General features: G+C 32.1%; 1 protein-coding gene across 1 annotated transcript in view; it reads left to right on the top strand.

The window, feature by feature from the left end:
• Nucleotides 1–12,380, top strand: part of LOC118184587 (polycystin-1-like protein 2) — a 53,542-nt gene that overhangs the window by 24,352 nt on the left and 16,810 nt on the right. Inside the window, exons 11-13 of the mRNA XM_035354291.2 lie at nucleotides 1,168–1,294; nucleotides 4,360–4,664; nucleotides 8,570–8,693. Of these exons, the coding sequence (XP_035210182.2) occupies nucleotides 1,168–1,294; nucleotides 4,360–4,664; nucleotides 8,570–8,693 (556 nt within the window). The remainder of the gene's footprint in view (nucleotides 1–1,167; nucleotides 1,295–4,359; nucleotides 4,665–8,569; nucleotides 8,694–12,380) is intronic.

Below are 12,380 nucleotides of genomic sequence, written 5' to 3'. Positions count from 1 at the left end.
TTCATTTTTTCAAAAAGCATTACAACTTTCACTTTCTGTTCAACATTCAACCGGCCTTTATACACCATCTTGCAAACTGTTGTTTTGAGGGAATTTGTCAGAATGTCTAATATTGACTTTTTCTGGCGTATAACTGGTTTTTCATGAACAAAAGCATCCGAATACGCGTTTTTAATGTTTTATATTTACTACTGAAAATTTTAAGGGGTAATTATGACTTGCGTGTTATTTCGTTCGCAAGTCTGCATTTAAAGTATGAAAAAGAAATACAGTAGCAAGTTAGCAAAAGAAACGTACAGATTACAGCACAAATAATAATATAGTTATATTTTAATCTTATTGGTTGGGTAAAATTGGTTGCGTTCACAGTATTTGATATAATTATTGACTAAAAGACCTTTTCCACTTATGTAAGCACATCCGTCAAAAGCGTTATAAAAATATCATATAAAAAGAATAATTTGATCTGATGCAGTTTAAAGAGACTTATTGCAAGCATTTTCCTAATTTTAGGGCAGAAAAAGGAAATAATCAGGTTAAGTATAAGACTTAATGAGCCATTGTAAATTAAAGTTGGAATTTTATTTAATATATTTTTTATACTTAATGAGCCATTGTAAATTAAAATTGGAATTTTATTTAATATATTTTTTATCTTACAAATATTTTTTCAATTTTACCTTAACATACGGCTTAGGTTAATTATATTCTGTAGTACACATTTAATACATCTAATTCAAACATGAGATCATTTTATAGAAAAATATTTTTTCTTTTACAATACATGTTCAAAAATCCAGGTTCATTTAATACCCTATTCTAACCAAGATAACTGATGTTTGAAAGGGTTATGTTCAATTTGACTTTATGGGATCTAGTATTTGAAGATTCTTTAAGAAATTATCAGCCAGTTTAAATAGATCATTTTCTCGAATTTCCTTTTTCCCTAATGTCAAAAGTTTGAATCTAGTAAAAAGAAGAATATCTGCCTCTTATTGTAATTTCTTGGAATACGTCTTTTTTAAAGCTGTGGAAAGAATAAAAAAAGAAACCCTATAAAATCGAAACTATTTATATAAATACTTACCTGTTAATTATTGCTCACCTTGCTTTATATGTTAAATAAACTATTAAACCATATTAATGGCTTTACTCTTCGTTTTACAGATCGGTGTTGGAATTATGTCCAATCTGATTATTTTCCCTCCCAGTTTCCTAATGGTTTTCTTTTTCCGGAAATCCCGAGCTCGCTCGCTTCGACCATCTCATGTCAATGTGGCTCTGGAAAACCAATGTAAGTGCAACTAATTAGGATTTTTTAAATTTTTAGTCCAAAGGGGCTTTGTCCGTGAAGGACTACTGTTTTCGTTTTACGATTTTGCGTTGAATCACTATAAATGTCCGTTTCACTTTTTAAACCCTTGCCACCAAATGTTAGAATCCTGCATTATATTTGAAGAAATTAAATAATGAAAAATCTGCATAAATGTATGTTAATTTCTCGCATTGTGATAAAACAACGGTACATAGAGTCATCGAATTTTGAATGACGTAATCCTCCTACGAATATGGGCATGTTGAAGACCGAATTTGAAATTTGGAATTTGTTTTATTATCCATTTCCTATCTTGTAAAACTTTAACGTATTTTTGATTAACGAACTCAAGGATTTCAAAGCGAGCCATGGCAACGTTGCACAGAGAAAACATTTTTATCTCCAGCACGCGAGTCTCTGTATCCGAAATTCTGAAGGATATGCTCATTTTAAAACTATTTTGAGATATTGCTTTTGAACTGAATTTTGTGGTTTAAGTGCAAAGAACATGATATTTAATAAATAAAGGTAACACACAAAACGTTAAAAAACGTCCGTTAGGACGTAGTTTAAAATCTGAAACCTTCTATATTTTATTATTATTATTATTATTATTATTATTATTATTATTATTATTTTCATTTTAAGGTTTTCGTTTCAGAATTAAATGATAAAGTGAGTGTATTCGTGAAGCGAAAAACTTAAATCTGCACCCTTTTTCCTCCCCTATTCTCCATGTATATGTAATTTTTATATTTTTTCCCGATTTTTTGCACTAAACAAAAACACAAGAAGGTGCATTCTCTGGAAGGAATAATTATCAAAAAATGATCTTTCACTTCATCTCAATACCAAATGCGTGACAAATTTTTTACTTTAAAGAACAATTTTATTGTGCCATCGTAAGAAGATGGAATATCAGTCTCAAGGAAACAAATCTACATTAAAAAGTTAAAATGAAAATATAGCAAATTAAGTATTAATTTGATAAAGCTAAAAATAACTGTAAATTTAAGAGCAGCTTCAGGTATTAAAATACTTGAATGTATGCAATGCTCCGCTTTGTACGATCTATCCGACTCCCCCGAGAATTTTGTTACTGTTATAAACTCTGAAGACTATTTACGCATGTATTTTAGCAGGATTTGAGTTTCAGATTATAAGTTTTTAATTCTTGAAAAAATAATCAAATAATGAAAATTAAACATAAAATATGGTAAAATAACAAAAACAAAATAGCAATGGTGAGAATAAATTAAAATCTTGTCTGCTTATTCCTAGATAAACTATAACGTAAAATACAGAGGGTGTTTACACATCTTTAGAACGATTTCAATAAGGAATTTAAAAACGCAAATGTTTTGGAATAAAAATTTCTGGCAACAGCTTATTATTAGAAATGAGAAAGCTAGCTGTGAATTAAAGGACATGTTTTTGCGCTTCACGAAGCGAAATATTCCTGTTCCATACTTCAAAAACGTTGTGAAATGTTATTAAGAATTACAAGTGCAACATTTTTGATCGAAAAGAAAAAAAACCGTCAATCATTACTTCTACATAGAAAAGAAGACCTCAAACGAGTATTCGAAAAAAATACTTTTTGTAATGTTAATTCATTAGTAACAAAAGATTATCAGCCGAGGTAGAAATCAATGGTAAAGTATTAAATATATTTGTTTTGACAATAACTAAAAATGATAAACCAGCTTAGAAAATGCTAAAAATAATCATAACTTTTACCAAGGAATGTGGCTCAGCGGATAATAATTTGTTTAACCTTGTATGAAAACTATTTAGCAGGTGATAAATGGAAACATCATTGTAAACTTTTATGAAGCATTGGTTTATCCAACGCACTCCAATATTTGTTATCGAAAACGAAGGAAAATATATACAAACCTAGTTCCGTCAATGAAAAGAAAGTTTCAATAAGAGTTTTGTGATTGTCGCGAGACTCTCTTACAATGAGAATAATTAGAATAAGAAGACATTAAAATAAGAAGAGTGTGAAAAAAATGTTGAAATCAATTCAACATACTGTAAGGATTATGTTAATTTCTTTAACAGTTAAATTTTGAGCTAAAGTTCCTTTCCTGTCTTCCTGAATTTCAACTTACAACTTCCGCCCAGAACGTAGTTTTAGAATCGCGTTTTAATGCAAATGAGGAGAAGTATTTAATTGTGAAGTTCTACTGACTTTGTGAGAGAGAACCAGTGATTCTGGCTATCACACGTCCGCCTTTTTAGGCTACTCTCTCTTAAGCTATTATTACGCTTGGCCATACTTTAGGCCCTTGATAGCTTCGCCGTTATTCAGCTTTAAGGGGCCAACTCGGTTAGAATCTTGATAGCTTTGGCTATATCTTTTTAGTTAAGATTAGTTAAGTTTTAGTTCTTAGTTTCCTAAGTTCGAGCCCGAGTGGCGGCTTTATTGTAAAACTCCAAGATGGAGTTCTGTTAAGCCTTATTGTATAATAAAGGGTAATTTCACTCTTCTTACGTGTTGTCTCTATCTCACGAACTCAAGCGATTATTCACTGATCATTTCTTAAGATTCTTCAACTTCAAGTGTAACGTAAAAGTAAATAGGATAGAATCTTACAATACTATCATGAGGAAAGGTTTTAGGTCTGATATTTACAGAAGAAATTCTATTTCTTTATCCCAACGACTTGCTAATAGAAACTTTATTATGACAAATTACATACTTAGAAAAATTCTTAGACATACTACATTCCTGGAAAAAATGAAGCCTAATACAGCTATTGAAGATATAGTTTAGCAGGAATATATCTGCAATACAGTTATTGCAGATGTATTCCTACCAAAGTAAAGTCTTGAAAAGAGCACTTTCTAAACGCAAGTCCACCACGATGGAAGGACTCTCTTTTGCTATTCCAGTTCCTAAATTCATAAAGGTAAAACATTAAAACTATATTGAGAATCCTACCTTCCTACTGAAAATTTTTCCTATGCTTATATTTACTATTATAAATAATAGCTATCTGTAAAATTTTAGTTCCTAAGCAACCCTCTAATTGCAGATGAAAGATGGCGTAAAAACTATGGTACACTTAATCAAACCGAGGAAACGTCGAAATCTCAGAAAAAGCAGCAAAGGAAGGTGGATGAGGAGGCACAACTAAGAAGCCCTTCGAAGAAAAAAAGATTTCTTCTACCCTGGTGGTGTATTTACATTAGCTGGCTTTTGGTTGTGGCTTCCGTCGGATGCAGCATATTTTTTCTGTGGGCATATGGTCTCCAGTTTGGCAATGTCAGAACTACAAAATGGTTGACGTCCCTCCTCATTTGTTTCATTTCTTCGATATTACTTACTGAGCCTATCAAAGTAAGCAAAGAGTTACACATTTGAAAAATTCAGTTAAAATAATTTAAGTAAGATCATTGATTCCACTTCTATTATAAAAAGTAGAAAAATAAATTTAAATTATACACCGTATCCATATAAGTGGTATGACTTTTATTTTCGCTACCGTTGGTCATAGATATATATTTCCAATTATAAAATATTTTTAACTGACACAACTATTCATGATTCGGCAAATTTAAATTTTAAAAATCAGTTTCATAAAAATTACGAAATCTTAACTTCTAATGGTATACAGGATCACTGTACATACATGTAATAAATTCAGGACCAGGAACAGGAATTTTGATGCGTAGAAGTGATGATCCACAATGAATAGGAAATTGGAGGCGAATGCAGATTAAATCTTCAGTTTTATTTTCAGCTACATGCAAGTCGGCACATTAAATGTGCCTGTTCCAAAAGGATGTTCCAAATTTTCGATAACTTTGTAGCAAAAAAGAAGAAGCAGTGTAGCTAGACCAAAGCGTGGAAAGCAAGTGCGTAATGTTCAGGATGAAATCTCAAGTCAGACTGAGTTAGTTTTGGTTCTCGAAGCATTCTGATTGGATGGTTAATATTGCTGTAAAATTATTATTGGCTGTTAAGTTATTGGCATCACCAGAATTACGTAAGAGTCATATGACATAGATTTTTTTCGAAATAACGCAGTGGAGAGAGGAGTTACTATTTTTAGAATAGAGAAGGGAAATTTACATTGCTAATTTAATCTTCTTTACTTTTCTTACATACATATTTGGTAAACGTTTATTCTCATTCTAAAAAAATAAAATCCAAAATGTTCGTCTACAGCATGATAAAAATTGACCATAATATTGGATTTTAAAATTTGGGATTCATATGGATTTTACACCGAAAAATTCAAACTTGTTGTTCTCCTTGAAGATCGGTTAAAAAATTAAATAGGATAAATTGACGTTGCTTTTTTACACGTAATTCATTCAGTGATATTTATCTGTGATTCTGTAAGAAGCAATACTCTTTGATTTATGTTTTTGTTACACTTTGTATGTTGAAGACACTTTCAGGCAAGTAATTATTTTAAGCTTTCATGTGCTAAAAACACGTTAGCGATTTTCACATGCGGTCTTATTACTTTAGGATCATAATGTAAGTAGTCATATAAAAATAAGTGGCTAAAATAGAAATATTTTTATATTTTACTTTATGCAAATAATATTACGAGTTGGCTATGAGCCAATAATTGAAGCCTGTCACTATTTAATAGAATACGAATCTTGTGAAGATCTCCTTTAAAAAAAATTGCATTGATCAAAACGCTTTACGATGATTCGTGTATCAATGCTCTTCTCTTATTCCACTAACGTAAGAAACATTTTACAAAACTGATATTTCGTTTTTTACTATAATAGAAACTTGATTATCCAGAATAACTTGGACTTGTATCACCTCGGATAATCGAAAATTTGGTTAAATATATCTAAATTTTAAATCGTGTAATTTTTGTTTTCTAAAAGCATTTTTAAAATTCTTTATTTGAGGTTCTAAATTAAGTACTACTCTTAACAATTTAACACATTTTATTACTAGATAAAATTTGTTTCGTTCAATTAAATAATCCATACAACATTTTGCTTCACGACAAAAATATTTATGAAAGAAATGGAATAAAAAACTCCATGAAAATTTACTCAAACTGTGAATTATTTTCAAATTTCTTACATACATTTCATGATATATTAGTTTTTTATTTACTTATCTTTTAAAAATGCCTGTTACCATTTCCCTATTTTTTGTGATAATTTTATAAATATATTAGTTACCGCACGATCATGCCAGTTGTTGATTAATAAATGAAACACAAAATGAAGTATGAAACACAAAAAAAAATCATCAAGATACTCCCTTAAATATTAAAGAGCTTTTCAAAGTATCAGCACCCACTACTGGTAAGTAGCCAAGCACTAAAATAGCTGAACACTACTTTTGAGACCCAGGCTCAAATCCCGGCGAATGAGTTGTCAGAATGGGGTTTTTCATACTTTTCGCCCTATGTAGTGTAAAAACGAGCCAGTTTTCCTTTTGAACCTGCCTGAACCTTTTCCTCAGAACCCTGCCTGAAGGCATTGTTTACTTTGGGTAGATAGCCCGTATGAGCTTTTCCATAATCAGAAAAAATCAAAAAAGACTTTTAGCTTGGCTAATTTTACATCGGTAGTTTCCTTTTTATGACTACCCTCAACATCGTTGCAATTTTTATTGTTCTCCGAATCTATGTCGCGAATGATTTCTTTGTGCCTCGAGAATTTGTAAGCTTGATTCGCTCTTTTCCATATTTATCAACATTTGTCATTCTTTTATCCATTTCATCGATAAGGAAATTCACTAATCTTGCCGATCTTAGCAAATCCTTTTTAATGTTACCACATTTTACCAAATATTTCTTTAAAAACTGATTGCAGACTCGGTTAAAGGAGACCTCGGTTGATAGAAGTCCCGTTTGTACATTCAAATTTACATATGTCAGTCTTCAGTTTGAGATTTATCCTTGAATTTTCTAAACTGAAACTTTAAAATCAAATACACAATTAACACAATACCCGACATTGAAAATGCAACACCAAGTAGTGGCCCAAAAATTATACAAATTTCAGGGTACACGCACATCACCGAGTTATGCGAATTATGTGAAATGCGCAGCTCTCCAGCGCACATTGAAGAAGACATAAAGGAAGGAACCCGCAGAATGTTCAATTTTCGTGCCGTTATTTCTGCTAGGCAAATCATCGTAGAAAATTTGTTCTTGTGCTGTTCTTATCGTGTAACAGCAGAGAATGCCAGGCCGTCGTCAATGGAGGAAGTTTCAACAGAGATACGATTTTGCTAGAAGCGTGGTGATCGGACTCAGAAGGGCTTGTTGATCCCTACTACATATCTCAAATGACACTCACCTGGATGCGTCCGCACTGCCGATACGATGACGCGTTCAATGACTCACATAAACTCAGCAATCGACAATTTCTTCTTTTCTGACAATTTTGGCTTTCGCTTATTGCATCATGATACCCATATATCCCTGGATGCACCGAGGTGAACGAACACTGGAAATTTGCATTTTTCATCATCATTACCGGCCCAGCATCTGTGTTGATGGCATGGGGTGCTATTGAATACCCATCTCATTCTTTTGTAATCCGTATATCCGGTTAATTGGCCAGCTACTCTTATATCCCATTACTGTGCAATATCAAGGTATCCGTCGATCTTATTTTCAACAGAATAACCCAAGACTGTATGTTGCCCATACTAAATTACATTAAGTTTTTCCAATACACAGGGATACATTAAGTTTTTCCAATACACAGGGATACATTAAGTTTTTCCAATACACAGGTGCACGACTTCTGCTTAGGCCAGCGCGTTCCCTAGATCTTTTGTCAACTGAAGCCCTCTAGCAAACAATAGTTCTGCATTGACCGTCTGATCAATGTTAGAAGAAAGACTAGCACTACAGCATTCGGTCAGCCAACGTTATGTCATCCAACAGATGAACTCTGGCATAGAATCCAATCCTCGTGGACCGAAGATCCTCGATGGTCCAATACCCGTAACTATCATCCAAAATCTGTTCAGCTCTTTGTCATATAACATTTGCTATTATTTCCAGTGGCTGGTGCTTGGGATATTAATTTCTGCTTGTTCTGCACTTCAATGTTACTCGAAATTTTAATTATTTTGGTCTTTCGTTATAATGTATTTGTAAATAATTCTGCTAATTTATAAATAATTCATAGTGTAGCAATTTTGATGGCTAGCAGTATATAATCTAAATTTTGAGTGATGATTATTACTCAACGAATACAGTTTAAATTCCACATTTATCATCATTTATTCAATTTTTATAGATATTTTGCCTCGCTGTGTTGATGGCTTGCTTGTGTGGTAATCCCGATGTTGACGATGATGATGCAGATGATGATGAAGAAGATCCATATTTAAAAAAAGACGAAGAATGGCTACATGATGTTAGTGAGTAGCTTTAAGCAAGCGTTATTATACTGATCTTATAGAACACGTAACTTAATTTAATAAATTAGTTAATTGACATGAATTTTAATGACACTTGAAAGTATAAACCTTAATTTTTATTATACGAATGCCATTAAGAATTTTTATCCATCTAAACAGTTTGAATCTCTTATCAAGAGCGATTGCCAATGTTTGTTCAAACAGATTTAAAGGGATTCTTCTATGTAGTTAACTGCACTATGTGTATGTAGAGCTTAGCTATAAATTCACCTTAAAAAACTAGTACTCTCGCACTGAAGATTCCAGCCATGCTTTTAATTTTCTCTAACTTGTGTTAAGTTACATGAGTTATTAAATAAATAATCACATTTTTTATTGATCGCTACTGTCTTGGAGGCTGCAAACTGAAACTTACGAATTTTTATTCATCGTCATTCACAGAAAATAAGAAAGGAAAATTAATTAAATTTAAATTAAAATTAAAAAGCTACCTTACTTTATCATATACAAATAAAACTCTGTCAAGAGTTCAAATAACAAGATAATAAAATGCCATTGCTAACTCATTAACTCCCGCTTTCTAATTACAAGCTGAAAGAACGGAAGACAAAGTAGCTGGTCACAGAACGGGAAGAAGAATGCTGGAACTTATTTTCTCTTATTTTTTTTTAATGACAGAGCAAATGTAACATCTTAAATATCACATATTCAAACTTTTAGCATTTGAACGAATTTAGGTGAAGCCATAGAAATATTGAATAACTTTGTGGCATTTATGCTTTAAGTTTTACTTACAGAATGTTGTTCCTTTTACTTTTCTTCTTTCCGTTTCGCCAAGAGTTCGTTCATTCCAGAATTTATATAGATTTGAATGGCAAACAGTTTTACTATAAAGTTTAGAATCTTACGAACAGAAGTGGGGAAATTTAGCCTGGTGTCCGCTGCCTTGTTGGTTGTAATAAATTCTTTTGGTGATGCTAATTCTGGTCTAGCTGGTGACTCTAAATGCTGGCGAATAACGTAGATTGAGATTAGACCCTGTTTCGGTAAAGGTGTGTTTCAAATTCTGTCACGGTCAAGTCAAGCTCGTAGTCTCTCGTCAAATTAGATTTAATTTGCTGAATTTATGCCCATTGTGAAAGGAAGCTTTGAGTTTCAAGTTGGATAATAAATTTTTGTTTTTATATTTTAATTTAAACACTCATAAGTGGTGAGATAGAATAATCTTGAAGTATTTTAATTCTGTGTTTGTTTGTTTTGATGGTTAGATATTCTTGTCGTGATACTTCATCTCAGAGATTAAACGTTAACACCTTATTTTTTATGGTAATTCGCATAGCTAATTTTTTTGGAGCCCGCAACAGCCATTACAGCATAAAGTAAATGAGTTAGAAAACCAAATTTCTGTACACACAATATGGAAAAAATATATTAATTGGAGTAAAATGAATGACACATTGGTAAGAATGTTAAAATGCAATATTTACTGATTTTAACTTACTCATAAAAAATTTTAAAAATGGTGCTGGTAGAATAATTTACTTGTCAATAGCAAGGAGCAACAAATACATAAAATATTTCATGAGATATGAAAAACTTAAAAATATAAAATATCAATATATTAGTAAGGAACGAAGTGAATTTGTAAAATTTTACTTAAAATAACCAGTTATTTTATGTTAATTATTTTTTTATCCTTTCTATTTCTCCGTTGGTCTTCGCTAGAATGCAAATTAAGATAAATTTAAATAGCGTTTACTTAACTTGTATTCTCAAAAGTCGGTATTTTTTATCCAGCAGTCAAGAAGCTTGTTCTTCTCTGCGAGATGAAACCATGTAGGATTTTCCTTATTTTGCATAACCAATTTAAGTTTGATTTCCTGTTCTAAACTTCTCAACTTCCCCTCACATTCTCTCACCAGGATGTAAATTTAAAGTTAAGTGAAGTGCTATTTAAACGTGTGAATATCTAAGCTTATTCAGAGCGTGTTTCGCTAGCCAAGCGCACGTTTCGTTGTTATTTCGCGGTCACGCTAGTAAGCCTCTTGGCCTTATCAGATTAGTACCACGCAGGTTAGATTTTTGTGAGTCCACCTCTTAGGCGTAAATTTAAGTGCGCTCTTGCATTATTTATTTCAGGTTTGACTTGTATTATATTCTACGTTTAGTTCCCATCGCAAGTAGTCAGGGGTTTTGTAACGCACGGAGTCTGGGCCTTTCTGTTAAATTAGTTTGAATTAATAAAGGGTTATTTTTTACCCTTCTTCTGTGCTGGTAATTTATTCACGCCTGTGCGAGAATTCGCCAGGTTCATTGTAGGATCTAATTTAGTTTATGTGGAATAATAGAGATAAGTCTTACACCCAGTAACCGAATGGTTAAGAGTGCTGAATGACGATAGTTTAGTCCAGATTCATATCTTGGAGTACGAGCTGGCAACATTGTTGGTTTTTCAGGGTTTTCTTTGTGTGTAACGTGGATATGAGCGAATTTCTCTTAAAAAGACCTCAACGAAGGCATCCTTCCCCTTAAGCAGATAGCATTTGTGTGCTTTGCCACATTCAAGTATCCTAACCTTGCCTTTTTAGTGATGTTTCAGAATTACTGTTGAAGACTTCAGGAGTGGATCATTACTTCGCTAAAAATTTGCACCAAGCAAGTGAGAATTGTCTTTTGAAACTGGAGTTAAGTTAATATAGGCCGATGAAAATGGTGGAATGCCATGAACAAAAATCTAAAATTAGGTATGCAAAATTACTTCTTTGCTGTGCTGACTGAGGATAACACCGACATCGTGTAACCCTCATCGAGCTGCGAAAGAAAGACTGCCTCAGATCAGAAATTACATGGAAAGAAGTAAAGACGCTAGTTATGAGTAATAATGCTACTGAATTTGAACTTGATTTTATAAAGGAGAACATCAGATTGAACTTAATTTGGAATACTGTGCGTCGAAAAATCGTAGCATCTCTTTCAAACACTGAATTTCAATTTAAAAGTTTCCAGAAGAGATTGGAAATGCCGATTGAAACAGTGGTCCACAGGCTTCCAACAGAAATAAATGAAAGCGAAATTCCACAATAAATTGGGGAGTGTCTGTAAATAGTTCTTTTGAAAAATTAGTCAGATATTTTATAATATACAGCAACATAATAAGGAGTGTATAATATTACATATGTATGTAAAATCCTTAGTTACCTAATTATTTACAAATATAAGTTTCTAAAATCGCACAGTTCTAAACTCTCTAATAATTTTTTATGACTTGAAGCTACGAAAAACAGCTTTATTGTGAAAGCAAGCATTGAAATTTTTTTCGCGGAATTTGCGATTTAAAGACCGCTGCATTTTTCATTCAAATTATGTGAGAAGACAGCATTAACAGATAAAATTATTATGATATATGTAAGAATTTATTATTAATATTTCATTATCACACCAACCTAAAGTATCTTATTTCATGATTTTTCCATATTTTTTTAAGATTTTTGGTTTAGCAATATTAGATTTTTAAAAATTTTTCAGATGACAATAAGCATACAGTTGTGGTTAGACCTACGAGGCATCGGCCATTGAATAAACCTGGGTTATAAGATATAAATAATGCAGTAATATATTAAATTACTGTTTTGCATAAAATTATCAGTATGACTCTCAGTGCATTTCACTTTCTTCTCTCATTTGAAA

This window comes from Stegodyphus dumicola, chromosome 10 (assembly GCF_044657685.1).
Source record: "Stegodyphus dumicola isolate Sdum_Otavi_A_Nest chromosome 10, ASM4465768v1".
In the NCBI taxonomy this organism is placed as follows: Eukaryota; Metazoa; Arthropoda; class Arachnida; order Araneae; family Eresidae; genus Stegodyphus; species Stegodyphus dumicola.
This window is presented reverse-complemented; position numbering and strand designations above follow the sequence as displayed.